The 19,867-nt window shown below is 33.7% G+C and overlaps 3 protein-coding genes across 3 annotated transcripts; all 3 read right to left on the bottom strand.

The window, feature by feature from the left end:
• Positions 1-279: 279 nt before the first annotated feature.
• LOC105787589 (putative B3 domain-containing protein REM15) lies at positions 280-2,521 on the bottom strand. Its single transcript, XM_012614058.2, has 6 exons — positions 2,063-2,521; positions 1,590-1,956; positions 1,411-1,499; positions 981-1,329; positions 829-899; positions 280-747 (listed from the first exon to the last, which is right to left on the bottom strand). The coding sequence occupies exons 1-6, from the start codon at positions 2,144-2,146 to the stop codon at positions 688-690; spliced, it is 1,020 nt and encodes a 339-aa protein (XP_012469512.1). The 5' UTR covers positions 2,147-2,521; the 3' UTR covers positions 280-687.
• Positions 2,522-4,144: 1,623 nt separating this feature from the next.
• On the bottom strand, positions 4,145-5,222 carry LOC105789429 (B3 domain-containing transcription factor VRN1). Its single transcript, XM_012616809.2, has 3 exons — positions 5,115-5,222; positions 4,422-5,042; positions 4,145-4,354 (listed from the first exon to the last, which is right to left on the bottom strand). Exons 1-3 carry the CDS (start codon positions 5,220-5,222, stop codon positions 4,145-4,147), a joined length of 939 nt encoding a protein of 312 aa, XP_012472263.2.
• Positions 5,223-8,076: 2,854 nt separating this feature from the next.
• On the bottom strand, positions 8,077-12,027 carry LOC105787592 (uncharacterized). The gene has a single exon (XM_012614062.2). The coding sequence runs from the start codon at positions 11,259-11,261 to the stop codon at positions 8,451-8,453; it is 2,811 nt and encodes a 936-aa protein (XP_012469516.1). The 5' UTR covers positions 11,262-12,027; the 3' UTR covers positions 8,077-8,450.
• Between the last annotated feature and the right edge of the window lie 7,840 nt (positions 12,028-19,867).

A 19,867-nucleotide genomic window follows, 5' to 3' on the forward strand; every position in this document is an offset into this window, starting at 1 on the left:
TAACGTGGTATGTTAGCTCCACCAAAATTTAATTTTTAATGCTGATTACTAACATAGTATATTAGTGGTGCTAAAAAGAATATATAATTCGAAACGGGCCTAATATTCAAATGTCTAAAAATTTTTTAAATATGAAATGCCAAAAATAGGAACTGTTAAACTATATCATCATGTACATGCATTGTCAATATATTGACATGTATCCAATCTCCAACAAATCTTTTGTCTACTGCAGCAAGTTACCTATAAACAGAAACATAATGATGAAGCTTTCCTAAATGACTTTCCAACTTCAAAGAGGGTTCCTGGAATTTCATACATGATCATACCATTTCTTTTTCTTACCATCCAAACAAAAGATAGACAGGTAAAACACAATCATACAAGTTACAAGCCACCATCACCATCTTCAACAACTGGTAAACAACAGACATTACAAATGATACTACTTTTTAACAGGCATTTTTTCTCTTGTTTCTTCCATCACCATATTTGCAGCTCTAGCCTTGCTAATGATCTTGAAGTGAATTACATTACCAGTGTGGGGCATGTGTTGAAACGAAATGGTATCTCCATCTTCTAATCTGTTTTCTAGCACAAATTGTGACCATCCTGCACCTAGACGAACATTTGATTTTGCATCAACCAAGATGTTCAATTCCCACTTCCTACCCTCTGAGTCCTTTATCACCTTGCTCGGTTCCTCTGCCAAGCTTGTTTCTTTGGCAAAAAACTGGCTGGAACAGACTGAAATTTAAGTAAAAGATATTTAAAATGGAGTAGAAACAGCATTGAATTGAGAATAGATAATCAAGACATAGTTCTTACAACAGAGTATTGATGGTATTTCTTCAAAACAACTACAAATGAAGCCTGTTCCAAGATTAACTCTGATACACCTAAACAAGCAATGATGATTGAAATGAAATGAGACTAAAAAACACGAAAAAATTCAAGTGATGAAATGAAAGTTAAAGGACCTTTGGTACGCTTGTAACTTGAAGCATATTTTGTGCTTGGTGGTAGTTCAGTTTGCTCGCGAGGTCGATCTCTTGGTCGCTTACCAGCAAGGCTACCACAGTTTCCAGTTCCATCCTTGTTAACAACCTGGACATGGATTAAATGGCCCGTATTTGGTACGTATTCGAACAAAAGGGTATCTCCAATTACAATCTCGTTTTCATGCAGAAACTTGGACCATCCAACACTCAGAAGAACTTGTTTTGAACTAAAAGTGGTCATCATTGGCCACATTCCACTTGGACCTTTAATCATCACCATGGATACCTTTCCCAAGCCTGCTTCTTCAGTAAAACATCTCGGAATACCCTGAAGAAAAGAACATATATGACGTAGAAGGTAATTAACAATTACTAACAGCAATATTGAATAAAGTAGTTGTATTCTTACAGCATAGTATTTATTGTATCCCTTCACAACCATTACATATGAAACACTCTTCGGGGTTACTCCAGATACAAACTCAACCTCCTGTGCACCTAAACCATGCATGAAACATTAAAAAAAAGTGTGTGAGATGGAAAATGAAGATGAAGGGTTACACATGAAATGAAAAGGTTGGGGCTCACGAGGAACTGTTCTTGGTTTCTTGGAAGTTGAAGTACATTTATGGCTTGGGGTTTGTTCAATTTGTCTGCTAACTCTAGGGGATCGGCCCTTTTGTTTCTTAGCAGCCAAAATGATGATCTTTGCACATGCAGTTCGATTATAAATGAAAACATCAAAAGTTGAACTATCAACCAAAAAGAAAACCAGAAAATCCCCTATTTCCAGGTCACGATATTTGACAAACTTTGACCATCCATTGTTGAAAAAATAGCTTCCTTGTTCAACTTTGATTCTAACACGCCATGAGTTCCCTGAGTCTGAATATAAGGTCAACATGGTGGGCACATTTCCTTTAAAAATATACTTTACAAAAGCTGGTGGAATTCTCTGCAGAAAAACCAAAGAAGACAGCATTTAATAACTACATACAGAAAACTTGAGTGATTAAGAACTAAGAAGCATTAAATGGCTGTTTAGTAGGATTTGAACTTACCTGCTTCTTATCAAAGTTTCCTATCAAGATTTTGAAGAAAGAAGGGTTTCTTTTGGGTTTCCTAGTCATATTCAAAGTTTGCATCTACTGCTACTGCTCTCATTTGCTTCTTTAGCTGTCAATTTTATTTCTTTCTTTTTATCTTTTCTTTTTTTTTTTTAATTTTTTGTTGAACGTGGAGTTGTAGAAGATTTGCAGTCAAATGACTTTGCATAAGATACTAGAGAAAAAAAATATTTTAGCGATGTCAGAGATTTCATTTTTCTGGGATTTTCTATACTATTTTCAGAAAAAGCTATCACAGCATTTCCTATAGAACCTCTTTTCCCAGTTTCTAAAATTGGTAAAATTGATTTGGTTTAAAGCCTCCCCAGGCTCCTATACTAAACCATGAAAGAACCCAGAGTTTGTTTTCTTAAGGTATGGGTTTACGTTCAGTCATTGCTTCATAAGCATGGAGCATATATGGTGAAAATGCTTGATAAATGTTGGAGCATAGGCAAAAATATGTGTATCTGCAAAAATACAAAAATTGTTCACCTATTATTTCGTGCCGAATAGTGAAAATATCATAACCATTTTTCTTTTCAGATTTGAGTTATGTGATAGCAGACATCCTATAGTGCTTAATTTAATGACAGGCACTGTGGAAAAGAACAGGTTTCGTAAGTGCTAAAAGTCAGCTTTGGAGACTGCATTTATTTTGAAGGCAATGGAGGCATAAGTTGGGTTATAGCATTCCATTCTGATGATTCTGCCATTAATTTTATGCAATGCATGTAAGCTGGAAAAAGTGGGGCTTAATGCTTTATCTCTGCTCTGGTTATGGCCTCGGCCTTATTCAAGTGATTCATTGTGCTGAAACCAGGCAATTGAATGAAGACAGGGAAAACTTTAGGTAATGCTAGAATCAGAAATTCAATTACAGGTGAAATATTCATACGGAGAACATCAGAAACATGTTACAATGTCATGGCTAACTAAGGAAAACATTCGAACATAATGATCCTCGAAATGGTTACACGACAAACAAATCATTGAATCAATGACATATACCCTACAGGCTGGTATCTCTGCTTTCTCCTTCATCCAAGCCAATTCAGTTTTAATCACCAAGCTGAACTATAAATAACTGGTTCCAGGCTGCCCCAACTTGCATACAACGGAGCCTTCAGTGGACTTGCAATTGCATTCAAAGCCTTCAGTGAATCAAAGCCTTCGTTTCACTGAACGAAACACATCAGTTGGAGCTAATGACTGATGGCAATTTGCATGCTGGCCTTGGTAAATGACTACATTGAAGGATATTTTGATGCTATTTATTAGCTGAAAGGAAGGCTTTTTTTATAAAATTAACTCAAAAACTTTAATTAATTATACAAATGACTCATTGTTTTGATTAAACAAATGACTTAAAATCTACTGAGAAAGTTGGTGGAGCCAAAGAGTTTGGCGCCACCAACATGCCACATCAGCAATTGAAATAAAAAAATCAATTTTTTGGTAAAGCCATGTAGAATGGCGCCACCTGTATAAATATTAGAAAGATATTGTAATTTTTAAAAAAATGAGGGACTTTAAACAAAATTTTCATTTTCTAGTATTGGCACAACCAGTTTCCAATTTTAATATGTTAAAAAATGTTGAGTATAACTAATTTTAAATTTTTAATATACTTAATATATTAAAATATATTAAAATTTTGAATATATTACAAAAATTAAGTATAACCAATTTTAAAATTTTAAAATTTTAATATATTTTTAATAGGTAAAGGATAAAAAGATTCTTTTAGTATATTTAAAATTTTAAAAACTTTATTTGGCTCCACTGAAAAATGGAATTTTTTTTGAAGTCCCTCTATTTTTTCAAAAATTATAATATTTCCCTGGTATTTATATAGGTGACGCTATTCTATATGGTTCTACTAAAAAATTAGTTTTTTATCTTAGCTGCTGACGTGGCATTTGGTGGCGCCAAACTCTTTTGCTCCACCAATTTTTATTGTAAATTTTAACTTATTTACTGTTTAATTAGAAAAATAAGTCATTTATGTAATTAACTAAATTTTTTATGTTAGTTTTATAAAAAAGCCTCAAAGGCACAAACATCACCGACTTGGATATTGTTATCCCGTACAAAAGTAACCCAACCAGTTTGTAAGAATGAATATAGCTTTTGCCCTTTTTGTTGCTTGAAGGTAACCATCCAAGTTTTCCCACTTGAGTGACAAAGAGTTATAGAACAGTGCTCTTTCATCAAATTTTCCCTTACAAAGTCAGCTGGTATGGCCTGCACATAACAAATGAACGAACAGCATACATATATGTTGACAGTGGGAATTCAATTGATTGCTTACCAATCTATATCTTTTACCGAGACTAAGACCGACATAATCTGGTTGAATGACAACCAAGAAAAACGGATTCTCAGATTTGAAAGTATTACGAGCTCTCTCGAGAGCCTTAACCTTTTCACATGTATTCAATCGTCGAACTGTGTTATGGTTCGTGCTTGTATCACCATTTCTAGCAGGAAAATCAGGCTTCCCATTGCACTCGGCTTCGGTTTCGGTTTCCATTGCTGATTTAGTACTTCTCACCATCTTATGAGACTGAGGGCGAGGGCGAGGGCGAGGCAATTGCGATTCCTCTCCCGGTTTCCTGGATTGGTCGATATTCTGCTCCAAAATTACATTGGACTGCCTGTGATAGTTGCTGGTGTAGGGATATTGTATCTCTGTAGCAGTTCTATCAAAGATGATTACATGAAAATTGCTATTCCCATCATATCTAAAAACCAAAAGATGTCCAATGTACAAAGAGTAATGATTTGAAAATTCTAGCCAGCCATTTTCACACCATATTTTGCCATCACATTTTGTAAGTTCCACCTTCCATACTTCACCAGATGGGACACTGAACATTGCTGGGCTTGACATGCCATTTCCATGGTTTTTCACAAACTTTTTGGGAATTCCCTGTAAAAGAACTCTTATCAATACATGCAACTATCAGACAAAGTAAAAGAGAGATGATGGGAAAGTGGTTACAAGTTTTCCATTTTGGATATTGTCTTGGAGAATTATTTTGAAGAAATAAGGTGAGTCGCTTATATACTTTAAATGACCATTGCCTTGCTGGTGAGAAGAAGCAGCCATGCTAGAACAGCTTATTGTGAGAGTTTCTGCAAATAATTGTCTAACATAAACTTAAAGGAGATTGCTGAGTATTTTATCCATCATAAGGAAATGCCCGTAAACCCATATTTCAAAAGTAATTAATACAATTTTAATGATGATTATTAGCCATTGACTGCTAAATTCATTGGTTCTGAGCTCAACGGGAAACTGAAGGACATATTCATTTAATGACCAACGTTTGTATTTGCCTTTCATCTTCCTCTTCAGCCATTCAAAACCAAGGCTAGGATCTCCAATTATAGCAGATAATCTTATCTGTCCAGCACTATTAATTAAAACCTTATAGTAAGAATTATGAGAGAGTAATTAACTGTGTAACGTGTTTGGTCTTCATCATTGTCAGTGTAACGTGTTTGGTCTTGTTAAAATCTTTAGTCTAATGGAGGAAGTACTATAAACAGAAAATTAATGATATGAAGTGTTGATCACCGAACTTAAAGGGCTTTTCAATTTCATAATCATACCATTTTTTTTCTTACAAACCAAACAAAAGTTAAGACTGGCATACAATGTAACCCATGGTCACCATCTTCAACAGTTCAATATTCAAAAAGCTGTGCTTGGAGCATATTTTGTGCTTGGTGGTTCTTCAATTTGCTTGCGAGGTTGACCTCTTGGTCGCTTAGCTGCAAGGCTGGTGTCCTCACAAGGATTTGCTTGCTTGTTTAGTCTCCCACAGTTCCCATTTCCACCCTTGTTAATAACCTGTACGTGGATAAAATTGCCTGTATTTGGAAAGTGCTCAAACAACAGGGTATCTCCAGCAGCTATTTCGTTTCCATGCAGAAACTGGAACCATCCACAACCAAAACGAACCTGTTCTCTACTCTCTGCAAAGAAAAGAACAAAAACAGCAGTTAATAAGTTATTATATATATAAAACATTAAATAGCTGCTAGTAGGACTTGAACTTACCAACTTCTTATCAAAGTCTCCTACCAAGACCTTGAAGAATTAAGGGCTTCGTTTTGGTTTCCTAGTCATATTGAAAGTTTGCTCAACTGTTGCAGCTTTCAGTTGCTCCTTTGGCTCTCCATTTTATTTCTTTCTTTTTGAATCTGTCAGAGAATAAAGCATAGCTTTCAAACTATGGTGTATCTCACAATTGAATACTATAGTATCAGTCCAGGATTTTTTATTCTATATCAGTTATAGCTATCATGGACAGGATTTCCTGTTGAATTGCTTTCCCAGTTTCTAAAAATGTTAAAAATTGATTTGATTCCACTGGCTCTGAACAAAAAAACAAAAAGGCTTCCATTGGCTGAAAACTCTTGCCCAAGGAAAAAGTGAACCAAAATCATGGAGTTTGTTTTGTTATGGTTAAGGTTTACCTTCAGCCATTGCTGAGAAATCAACACGTGAAAATTTGATGTTAATAGAACTCTTGGAATGCCCTATCTGAATTTTGGCTTGTTAATAAAAATCAATGATGTCTCTTCTTATTATGGGGCCTTAACCATTGTGTACTAAAGGGAAAAAAATAGAAAGGATAGACAAAGCCCTGGATTGCTTCATTGGTATGGAGCATATGGGGCTAAAGGCAATGGAAGTATGGATTGACTTCTATCATTCCATATTATGATTCTGCCATTGATCTTATGCAATGCAAGCTAGAAAAGTGGGGCTTTAATGCTTTTTTATGATTTTATCTCTGTTCTGGCCAAACTATAAGGATAATCCAGATGATTGTTTTGTCCTTGGGATTCAAACTCATGACCTATGGTATATAGGTCACCTGTTGGGGTATATGATACCACTTGAGCTAGCTACCAAGGGCGAGGTGCTCACATTGTTTCTTAGTGGGTGGTCATATGTCCACATACAATCGAGGCACCCCCCTTTGTCAACCGCACGGAGGGTGCAAAACCCTTCCCTTGGAGATAATACCTTACATTGTTGAGGGATTGGGTCAGCATCCACTAGGACGACACTTCGAAGACTTCTCCTTGAGGAGTTGGTCCACCCTCAACATGCCTTATCCCTTATTAATAAACAAACAATAATAACAATACTTCATAATGATGATGACATGCAAAATCTTCCATATCAAACAGGTTTTTAACTGGTGACCAAACTTGCAACTTTCAATTTAGATGAAGTTTGTCAATGTTTCACCATCATCAACCACCTCGTACAAGTTCCCTGTACAAGACAGCTTTGCCTACAAGATACTATACGATGATTTTGTTGGAAAAAATATACCTTAAAAAGTAGGTCTTGAATCATGATTTCTGGATATGAAAAGAAGCTTGCAGTGCCCATTTTTTATACCCTACCAACTTTATTAAAAAAAACCCCACTAAGTTGAACGTGGGATCCAAAATAAGTAACCAAAAGAAAGAAAAGCATAATGATATTGATATGTAACTTCAGCATTACATTCCATAGGGAACAAAACTCAATGGCTATGGCCCAACCTTTGATAATTTACGAGTTGGAAAAGGACATCGAATACAAACTCTTTGATTTTCAGTCCACCCTTGGATTCTTTGACTAATTAATCCAGTTTCATGATGGGGTTTGTTGTTTAATGTCAATTCTATTAACATCATGTTATTGACAAGTTGTATGATCTATTGAACTTCAACCTAATCTAAACAATGTGTTTCACCCACCAGTATCTACCATGGATATTCTTACACTTTCATGGCTTCTAATTTGACAGTAAAGCATAATTTGGTATATAGCCAACAAAAATTTCTAACTTCCAACAAAGTTTATTCATGCTTTGTCTATCTTGTTATTCTCACATTAAAAAAGCTTGTCTATCTTGACTATGGTGAAAAGTAAAAATGGTTCAAGAACCAACTAGGCAAATGAGAAGGTAATATTAGATGCTACTTTTTTACAGAGAAGAAAATGGAATGTTGTATAAACCAAAAGCAGAAATGCTTTTAAGTGGTAACAGTTGTCCATATAGTTTCTGCTTTGAGGTCATGGCGACTTCCAAAATGGTACATTTTTTTTCTAAAACAACTCTACAAGAACCTCCAAAAGAGAATGGACATTTTCAAGCAACAACAAACATTAATTAACAAATTCACCCACTTGCATCGGAGAGTCTTGAGGAAGAACAAGCCATGCATATACTAGTGTACCTGCAAAATCCTCTTCAGGGTCTTCTGAATCTTCCAGTCAGACTCCTGGATTGTTTCACGACTGGCTTTTGAATTGCTTGATTCATTATGTCTCTGGTTCTTCTTCGGCCACGGTTGGAAGTGTACCCTCTCTGATGAATGACGGGTTAAGGAACTTTGCCACGAAAGCCCACAATTTATAGACGTCCTCGAAATTAGTTAGGAAGCTGAGAGATGCTGTGACAACCTCAACTCTTATGAACCTGCTTTTCCCATCATGTTGCCCATTTTCCATGGGTTTGCACAGGGTAGTATCCTCGAGGCTCAGAGCACCTTGCTGTTGTCGCGGACTATCTAATATTCGTATGTGATTGAGAAAACCAATACCAAGAGAGATACCTTCTCTTTCAGCCAACTTCTGTACAATCTCTGGATTAATGAGACCCTTGTTTCTATCCCTCACGTTGAATGCAACAGCCGCACCCCTTTCGTATTTTATTTTCGGGCCGTAAATGTAAACAAGATTCACTCTGCTGTCTCCATCTGGATTAGGTAACTTAAGCTGCAGCAATGAGGTTACAAGCCAATTAATTAAAAACCGTAATCTAAGAGTCGTTTTATTGAGCCCCAACATATTAACATGATCAAGATGCCGACATATTATCTCAGGCTCCCTCCTGTCCCAGTCTTGTCCATCACCATATTCTCCATCGCTGGTGTAGTCTTCATCATCAAGGCTGGTCACAGACACTTCTCCTGGCTCTAAAGTATGACTCGTGCGCTCTTTACGGGTGTCCTCCATGCTAAAGGATACCCTTTGTCCCCTGCTAGGATGTTCATCTTCTAACCCAAAAAATCTGCCACCATTATATCTGTTCCCTTCCCTCCTTCCCAACAACCTAAATTCACCTTCAGTTTCTCTTCTAATGGCACTCTCTTTAATCTCCGAGGAAATTTCAGAAGTTGAGCCATTTGCTAGCCCATTTTTGAGGCGAGCTCTATTTATAGCAGAACCAGATACAGACCCCACAGCCAGTGGTTTGCTGCTACTTTGTTCTTCCTCTATTTCCGGAACATGTGAATGATCAGAAGCCTTCTTTTGATTTTGTGATCTGATGTTCGTTCCAGCAAACAGTTCTTCTTCAGGGATCTCCTTCACACGGTCCAGTTCTTGTGAAACTGATAAAACAGCAGCATCAAAGGATAATACATGATCATCATGCCCTAAGTTCGCATCTTTATCGTCATATATCGGGCTGCCATATATCTTTGATGTTGGCTTTGGAGAGGGCCGCTTGTGGTTCTTCCTGCCACTAAACCAAAAAGGTGGCAAAGGGGAGGCTATTTTCTGCTTATTCAACTGACCTGCACCATCGGACCCCAAAGGACTCTGACCCAAATCAATCCAGAATGAGTTGTCTGATGACTCATCTTCGCTGAAAACGGGGCTTTTCATCACTTCTCCTACAGAAATGCTCTCGGTTTCTTCAAATATGGTACTTGCTCCATCTCTATCAGAACTATTATCTTGATCCATTTCTGTCTCAAATACATCCCTAACCTGAGAAGATGTGAAGACACCGGAAAAGGCAGGCAACTGCGTACCTGGACGGTTGTCAGAGGGCTTATCACCATTTGTACCAACTTCATTGTCCTCAATTCCACCCAATCCATCAAGACCATCTACAGAATCACTCAGATAGAGAGGATACTCAGGGGTAATCTTCACCATTCCAGAACCGGTAGATCCAGACTGGTTCTGAAGGCTTCCCATGACTGATTTTTTTATAAGGAGGCACCCAAAGCCGGTTGGATCATAACCAAACACCCTATAGAATGATGTGATTATGAAATCTGGCCGAAACAAGGACAAGCCAAGCGAATCCATGTCTTTGGGACCCAATGAGCCAGCATCAAGCAAGACATGCCAGTTGTTCTGTTGAGCCAATGCCATCCACTGATACGAATACTTAGCCCCTGTTACTCGAGACTGCACCGGAAAAACAAAAAGACCAGTAGCAGAATCCTTCTTCCGCTTCTTTTTATTTGAAATCTGCTTTCTCAAATCAGTAGAACAAAGCTTAAGAGTTGGCCATTTAAACCAAGCACTGTAAACTTTTGCACCCTTCTCCCTAGCACTCTGAGTCATCCAATTCACCGATTGACTCTCGTAATCAAACATGGTCAACAATTTCTTATTGGTATGAAATGGATATGAATCAGCCAACAACTTAAACGCAGATCCCCTACTTACAGTAAACACAAGTCCATACTCATGTTCAGGAATATTCAAATAATCCATTATCCTACTCTTTAAATCATATTCCACAGTACCTTTCTCAGCACCACCATAAAGTGCATGGTTACTCAAGTTCGCAGTTATCTCAGACAAGCTAAACGTAGAAGATTCCCAGTAATGCAAAGTTTGAACATAAGAGAAAAGCCCAAATCCACAATAATCAAGGCATACCTTTGGTGACAAATGTGCATACTCATCTGACCTCAACTGATCAACCTTGTCTGATGATTGGTATTTTGGGTACATTGTGAGGAACTTATTGAAAGCTTCATGGATATCAGGGATGGAATCTTCAGTCTCAAATGTACGCTCAGCTGCTAAAGCAGTGGCTCGTAAGAATTCACGTTGAGCATGGAGTCTAGCAAGGGACCTTGATCGTCCCAAGCTCTCATCTTGATTTGTTGAATCAGGTTCTATGTTTTGGGATTTGAACAAAGACCCATCTTCAGATGCTTCTTCTAGAGCTTCCCTGAGCTTGTTCTCGTGTAATCTACGAAGAACTGATGGGTTCTTTTTTATTTCAGCTGCTGATTCAGACCCATCTCTTCTCTTGCTGCTCTTCTTGTCTAAAAGCAGAGCAGCACAGTGAGATATGGGTTTCCACAGTGAAAGATGCATCAAAGCGGTAAAAGCTTGAAACAAACCCAGAAACAAAACCAGCTTAAAATTGGCCACAAAAAATGGGATTTCAACACATCAAACAAAAACCTATAGAAATCCCTAAATTCAGAAAAAAAAAGGGATTCAATTCAGAGGAAAACAACCCATAAAAAAACCCCCCAAAAAAGCAAATCTCAGGCACTAATATGAGAAAAGGAGAATCCCAAGAACTTTTATTTCAGGTGCAAAACCCACAGAGAAGAACCCAGAATTGGAAGTATACCAGAAAGTCAAAAGCCCATGTTTACAAGAAAGACAAAAGAATAAAAATGGAAGGGAACCCAATGAAGAGACTAAATGAGTCAAAGGGTGAATAAATTGAAAGCCCTAGAAAGCTAGAACACACCCAAAAACCCAGATCCCAAAAATCAACAACCAAAAAACTCTCTTCAAAGAAGACACTTGAAAAATCAAGAACCCAACAAAAAAGGCTCAACAAGAAGAACAAAACAAAGATTAAAAAGATCCCTTCTCCAAAACACAAATCCACCCCACCATTAAAACAGCTTAAAAATTGAAACCTTTTTTAAAGCTATCCCCTTGACATCAAATGCACAATTACTTTGGGGAAGAGGTGAAAAACCCAAAATAATACATACAAAAACAAGAATTGATGATAACCCATTGACTCTCTCTCTCCAAGATCTTACCCATTTTTTTTTTAATGATAACCACTCTCCTTAACAAATCAAATGAGAAGTGTTTGTAACTGTGCTAATATTTATCTGTTTGATGCTTTTTTTTAATCCTTTATAGATTAAAAAAAATTAAAGCTTTAATATCCCAAATTCATTTTTTTTTCTTGTGGTGGGTGGGACCTATATAAAGAAAAGACCTTTTCTTCAAAAACTCTTAGCTAAAAAAAGTCAAATAATCAGCTGGCTTGTAAAAGCTGTTTTCTGTCCAACTAAAAGCAAAACTAAAAAGTCCACCTCTTCCAAATCCTTCAGTTTTTTTCTTTTTTAACTTTCCCCATATCAGATTCTTTTACATTTATTTTATATACAAATTTTCAGCCAATTTACCATTGCAAAACTATGTTAGCTTTATCTGCCTAAAACTATATATATTTGACTTACACCTTACTAAACAAAGTGACCTAAAAAGGAAAAAAATGCTTCTATCTTCTTCTTTTTTGTGGCTAATTGGTGTATTTCATACATGCATAAAGATTGAGTGTTTTGTTGGCACTATAATGATTATCTAAAATGAGATCAGATCATAAAATAAGGTATGTTTTGGTTCAATCACAAGTATTTTGCTATTTTGAATTATGAGCAATTTGTAACCCAATTTAATAATGGTAAGAACTTTCTCAAATTTGATATTAGAAAAATTGAAATAATTTAATTTTTGTCAATTTAGAAGGTAAGTAATTAACGAGGACGGTGTTAACTACCAAGAGGCTGGAGGGGTCTAATTCTTTAAAATGAAATTTTTTTTAGTTTTGGCCCTTTAATGCTTATAAATTTTTAAATTAGTACTTTGTGAAATTGCACTTTGACCTCACAAATAATAAAATTTTGATTTAACCATCTCATAATAATATACAACTAAAATCCCAAAAAAAATTTAGCACCCATCGCAGCCAAAGACAATTAATCACAACCTTAATATTTTCTCGCCAATTAAATATATTTTTAATTTGTATAATAACAAATTTAGCTCGTCTCACTTGAAAAATTAAATTTTTCAAAAAAATAAAAGTATAAGGACTAGTTTAAACCAATGAAAACATAGAAAAATTACGTTAAAAGAAAATAAAGAAAAAATAAAGTTAAAAAAATATAAAAGAAAAAAATTAAATTACTCAAAACGAAAAAAAATATGGGGACCGATTGTATAAATTAACCTAAAATATTTGTTTGAAATGATGATTTAACGTACCAAGTCAACTTACCATTACACTGTTAACGACAATTAACGGCTTGGTGACTAAAATATTACAATGCGATAACGTAAGTGACTAAAACGTAACATTTCAAACGTTAGTGATTAAAGTGTAACTTGAGATAAACAAAAGTAATTGTTTTAATAGTTTACCCATTTCTTTATATTCATCTTTGGTGGTATTTCTGAAAACCCCATCGGTTAGAATGAATTTCTTTAATATTAAGTTTATATTATTTCCCAATATTTATTTTTGTACTCAAACTCACAAAGGAACACTAAATTTTGCCAAGATTTATGAATATACAGCATTTAATGAATGCATAGATATGGAATCCTTATTAAATATGTTAGTTGAAGTGGGGGCTCATGTCACATTAATAGGAAATTGCATTTAATGGATGGTCATTTTGTTTGCTAAGTACAAAAAAATCCATTCTCACTATAAGAGGAGTACTACACTCTTTTATGGCAGAGTTAGGTCAAAGTATCAATTTCTCCAAATGTGTCACCGATAGGAAGACTCACACTCATCCATACCACTATAGTAACAATCACAACTTGCTGTAAGATGGAACAAAGGACAAAAGGCGATTGCACTTGACCAATTAGGAGACCATTATCAAAGCAAGTTGTTATGGTGTTGGTCATTAGTAATCTGTTACTTGATTAAGGCTGATCAATCTTCTTTACTTTGGTAGTTATATCGTACAATTCGCTTGTATGAGTTCGCATTTGATGGGTTCGTGTCATCATGCAGACGAACCCATATCCAAGGGACACATGTTGATTCTAGAATAGGATACGTGTTGGCATGCATGCGAATCTACCTAGTACGTCATATCTAGAGACCATGTCATATAAATAAGAAAATTAACCTCCATGAAAAAGAAACTCACAAAACACTCAACACAAGCACAAATCATTAAACTTGGTTGGAGAAAGAATGATTAGGAATGGAAGAACTAGAAGATTTTGGTTTGATAATAGGTGGGGCTTGAGTTCAATTAGACTCGATCATGGATCGGCTTACTTGAATAGTGAGAACGTTTGGGTAAAAATATAGGTCTGAAAAATGGGATTAGGCAAAAAAAACGAGATCCATTTCTAAACGGGCCGAGCCTCATGTAAGTTTTTTTTATGGACTCGGTCCGAGCCAAATTTGCAAAAAAAAAAAAACTTGTTGCTTTTTACTACTTTTTTCATTGTTTTTGTTGCTGTTTTGTCACTGTTTGGTGTCATTTCGCTATTATATTGCTACTACTTTGTTGCTATTATTTGGATACTGTATAACATTTGTTTTATTGTTAATTTTACTACCATTTTAGAGGTATTTGCTTGTTAAGTTGTATCTATCTCAGGTGTTATTTAAGTATAAATAAATTTTTTAATTTATTTTCAATTTGTTTGTAAACATTTATTTTAATATTTTTAGTGTATTTGATATATTATATTTTTTAAATTTATTTTATATAAAAATAATAATATAAATTTTTTTTAATAAGGGTGGACTAATTTAGACTAGATTTGAATTTTAGCATTTTTATTCTGATCGAGCTTAGGTAAAATTTTAAACTCATTTTTCAGGTTGAGCCAAATTCAAATCTAAAAAATGAACTTAAAATTTTATTGAATCTCGATCCGACCAATGATCATCTTTACGACGAATGAGCTAATCGTTAGAAGTCTAAACAAAAATATTATTTTGTGTAATGTTTTTGAAGAATGTTTTATAATATAATTCGAGAATAAATTGGATAAAAAAAATTTCATAAATAATAGGTAAAGGAAAAAAACAAAACATATAGGCCATTTTGCCTTTGGATTCCCTCTCCTCAATAGCCGAACCAATGCACGAAACCCCAAAAATAATCCGCCTCAAAAGTAAAAGTTCAATTAGATACGTAGAGTCAGTTCTTCATTGTTTTTGAAAAGTGCTGTGGAAAAGTATCGTAGAAAAGTGTTTTTGAAAAATTTAATTTAAAATTTGAGTGTTTAGCATTGTTGTCAAAAAGTATTTTGAGAAATAAAATATTCATTTTAGACATGTTATTATCAAATAACAAATATGTATTTAAATAATATTTAAATTAATTAATATTATTATATTTTAGTAATAATATAAAAATATTATAACTTGTTGTTAATATTTTAATATATGAAATATAAATTGTAAATATTTTAAGCAATAAATATTAATTATTTATAAAATTTAATTAGAATATAAAACTATATTTTAAATATTTAAATATTTAAATATAACCATTAAATATTTGTAATTAGTATTTTAAAAAATATTTTTTTTTATTTTTAATTAATAATTCTAACACAATTGTAATTAAGCACCAAGAAAAAAAAATAAAAATACTATGTTATTAGAGGGGTTAAAAAGTAATTAAGCACCAAAAGTACTTTTAGGATAGGAAAAGCTAAAATTTTTAGCTTCTCATTTTCAGCTCCTTTTCAGAAGTGTTTTTGAAAAGCACTCCTGAAAAGCTAAAAATTTCAGCCAAAAGCAGCTTGTTCTTCATAGCTTTTCTTTCAAAAGTGCTTTTGAAATCAGAAGTAATTTTTTTAAGTAATGAAGAACTGACCCGTACTAATACAGGATTTAAAATTCTAATCATATTGTCAATTTACATCAATTCTTATCATTCATAATATAAATATAAGATATAGATTTTAGTTATATAGTATCGTTGAATATAAATTTATAATAACATGAAAACAAAAAAAAATCTCAGTGCACAAGTTTGAACAAGTATTTATAGGGTTACATTGAATTAAAAAATGGCCACATCAAAGATTGCTTCATCTTCAAAAATATGTTATAGAAAACAAACAAATTTCAAGTCAACCCTTAATTTTGGATTAAAACTTATATTTGTTCGGATTTTCTTCAGATATCGTATACATGAATATAGAAATATAATTTTAAAAAATTAAAAAATTCATGTAACCTAATCTTAATTCAATTGAATCTTCTACATTGTTTACTTTAGAGAGCACGTGCATTACTTTAGTGGTGATATAATTTGTCAAAGCCAGCCAATTATGATCATGATTTCATGTTTCATGATCTATGATTAGTCAACTATCTTTTTGAAAGTACTAAAATACCCTTTGCAAAGGTCTTAGGACCACATGGTATAGACGCTTATCAAATGACCCTGTATAATATCATCATCATCATCATCGTTCGTCTGTTCATTGATGGTGGAATTCACTAAGGACCTAATGGAATTTCTTTTATGGGTTTGGGAATGCATTTCTTGACTGTACCTCATTCACATGAACACCCATGTCCATGCATGTTATGGTCACTGTTCTTGAATTGATAAGAGACATCATCATACTTTGTTAAAAGTTGGGGTCATTTGATTACAATGAGTGGGAGATGATCTTTTCTTTTTTTTAATCTTTACGTGGTTACTTTTTATAGGCGGTAGTTAGGCATTTTAATATCCATTCAAATTCGAAAAATCGATTTAAATTTGTTTTAAAAAGTCAATATTTAGGATTTATTTAACTTAAATATGAAAAATCGATCCAGCAAGTAATTTGAAATGATTTGAATAGAAAAATTCAAGCTTTAAATTCAAACAAACAAAATTTTTTAATAAATCTTATCCAGATTGAACCGATCTAAAATCAATTCAATTAACATATCTGGATGGTGGACTATGTACATAGAAGTTGGTTTAAGTTTTATTTATAGTACTCTTTATGTCTATTTTATGGTTTATATTTAAGGGTTCACGGTTGTCCCTCCCAACAATGCCGTCTCTAACATTCGAACCTAAGTTCTCCATTGATTTTTTTTTACACTGTTGATTTTTTTTATTGTTGGTATTGCGTGAGTTTCAGATAATGAGAGTGATCGGAGTGATAAATTTAACAAAATTTAAATTTAAGATTAATGTAAATAAAAAAAAGTGGAGGAGTAAGTTAAAAAAATTGTCATTTTAACTAAACTATGTAATCAAACCTCATGATCATGGTTTTGACATTTAAAGCTCAATGCAGCAAGCAGGAGTGAAGGTGATGCTTCTTTCCCTCGGTATTAATGAGACAATATTGATGTTATATATGTAATGAAATTAATGATCATAAAGCTTCCTAAGCATAATTAATGCTTTAACTTTGTCGTGTAGAAAATTAAGACTATCAGCCTTTGGTCTGAAAACATATGCTTTAATATCTGGTCTTGGTTCCGACAGTTACTTAAAGCCAGTTTACAGTCTGAGCTAAGAGTTTCCATTGTTTTTTCATTATTATACTGCATGCCATGCCATTGCCATTGATGCCGAGTACCAATGTTCCAAAGGTTTTCTCAGTCTTCAATGCTCAAACCATGCTGGATTTAATCAATGTTTTTTATACTTTGCCATGTCTTTAAAATTTTCCGACCATACAGATTTTAAAACATCATAAATGTGAAAAATAAGAAGTCAGATTGTAATTTGTCATTTTTAATAATAAAAAAGGGCAAATCGATCATTATATATTAGATCAAAAAGTAAATTGGCTATTCTACTAAAATTTTTATTTATTTTTATTGTTACAAATTTATCCTTATACATTAAAATGAGGTACACATGGCGCTCCACATGTAACTGTCTGATTATTCAACTAGCTACGTCAATTTTTAACCGTTTACTCTTTAATCTAACGTATAAGAATTGTTTTACCCAAATTTCTTAATAAAATGTTAAAATACAATCCAACTCCAAATATAAAAAAAGACGATTCGTGAATTAGTGTGACAGTTATAATAGAAACACTCAAACCATGATAATAAAAATATGATAAAAATAAGGTAGAGTTGAACTTAAAATCTTAAAAGTTTTAAAAATTTTAGTTTTATCATTAAATTAAAATTTCATTATTATAAAAATAAATGATTATTTTTTATATTTTCTATCATAATTTTACGGTTTATATTCGAGATTTATAATTATCCTGTTGAATTTATATAATACTTTGATGTTGTAGGCTGTTGGGGCCTGTCTTGTGGATGTGTTGGGTTGAAGCTGACACAGAAATTTGGGGCTAACATTTGAATTGGCCCCTTTTTTAAAATGGTGAAGGATGCTGCCCACAAGAAAAACCCAAAGCTTAGCTATAAAAGTTTGACTTACCAAACTTGGCCCAACATACACTCATGATGGATGAGGTTTAATTTGAAATTTAAAATTTTGGTTTTTTAGGTTTAAGATTTGTAAGAGAAATTTATTAGGTAAGTCCTTATCAAATTATTCATTATCCCATCTAATAATATAATATTATGTGGAATATTTTTACAGGTTATTAAAATTTTTGCCAACTCATAATTTTCAAATCATCACCTTCCTTCCTTTCTTTTTTTAATTACAACAATTGCGACTAACACGATTTGAATTCAAGCCACACCTGAGATGATGAACATACTGACTATTAAGCCATCATACATGGTTCTCCTTCATTTCTCTTTTAATTACCCATTTCACGTAGCATTATATTATTAGATGAGATCATGAGTGATGTGGTATGAAAACCTACCGAATAATTTATGTTTGTAATAAATAAGTTTTAAAAAAATTATTTTGAATTTAAATTATTTTCTTATAATTGAATTGATGCTTGATTAAGATATAGTATTAAATCAATGCTATGAATAAGGCATTAAATAAAGGTGTCCCAAGCTCACTATTATTAATTTTAATTTATTCAAGAATATACTTCCAATTAAAATATGTTATAAGTCTATGTTTTTCAAAATTTTAACTTAGTCCTTATACTTTTATTTTCGAAATTTAGTTTTTTACTTTTTAGATTTAAAATTCAGTTCAACTGTTAATACTATTGAAATTTTTTATTAAATTTGTCGGTATGATATTTTGAAATAGAAAAAAAACTTGGTAGCCGATAATTAAAAAAGACGTTGTAATTAATCTTAATTTAACGAAAAAGTTAATAGTATTAACAGTTGGATCAAAATTTTGAAATATGAAAAGTAGATAGACTAAATTTCTAGAAATAAAAGTATAGGGACTAAATTCTAAATTTTGAAAAGTACAAGTTATTATGGCATAGTTTTGTGACCTTTGGGTGTAATTTACCCTAAATATTAAGGAATAGTATAAACACGCAAGTATTTACCAAAATCAAATCAAGTGGCTCCATTTGTAATACATGAAATATATTAAGTTTTGTTTAGACCTTTCATAATGAACTCTGTAATCTTTTGCAAAAGATTCTTCATAGAGGGACAGAGGGTTCATAAACCTAGGACACTGTTCATTTTATCCAACACCAGATTATAGGACAGCATCTCTTCCTGCAATGGCAGCCCTGGGTTCCTGCTGGGTCTAGAACCGTGAAGCTAAATCAACGGTGAACATCGAAAACAAAGAGAAGCAATCCAAGGCTAACAGCGAAACAGTAACAGTAGGGGCGAGAAATCCGGCGAGAAGATCGGGAAGGACCGAAAGGTACGGACCAGGAATCTGATACGGACATGAGGTGTCGGAAAATCAGAGGGGGTGACCCTATAATTGAACCCCACGCTGTCCGACAACTCATGATTCTGTCTGTACTATCCCCATCCCCACCACCCCTTCCATCAATCTCTATCCTCTTACTCTTTTGACCATCAAAACTCCAGTTTGTTTCGAATTCTTTTGCCCCCCCCC

Source organism: Gossypium raimondii, chromosome 2 (genome assembly GCF_025698545.1).
Source record: "Gossypium raimondii isolate GPD5lz chromosome 2, ASM2569854v1, whole genome shotgun sequence".
Classification (NCBI taxonomy): domain Eukaryota; kingdom Viridiplantae; phylum Streptophyta; class Magnoliopsida; order Malvales; family Malvaceae; genus Gossypium; species Gossypium raimondii.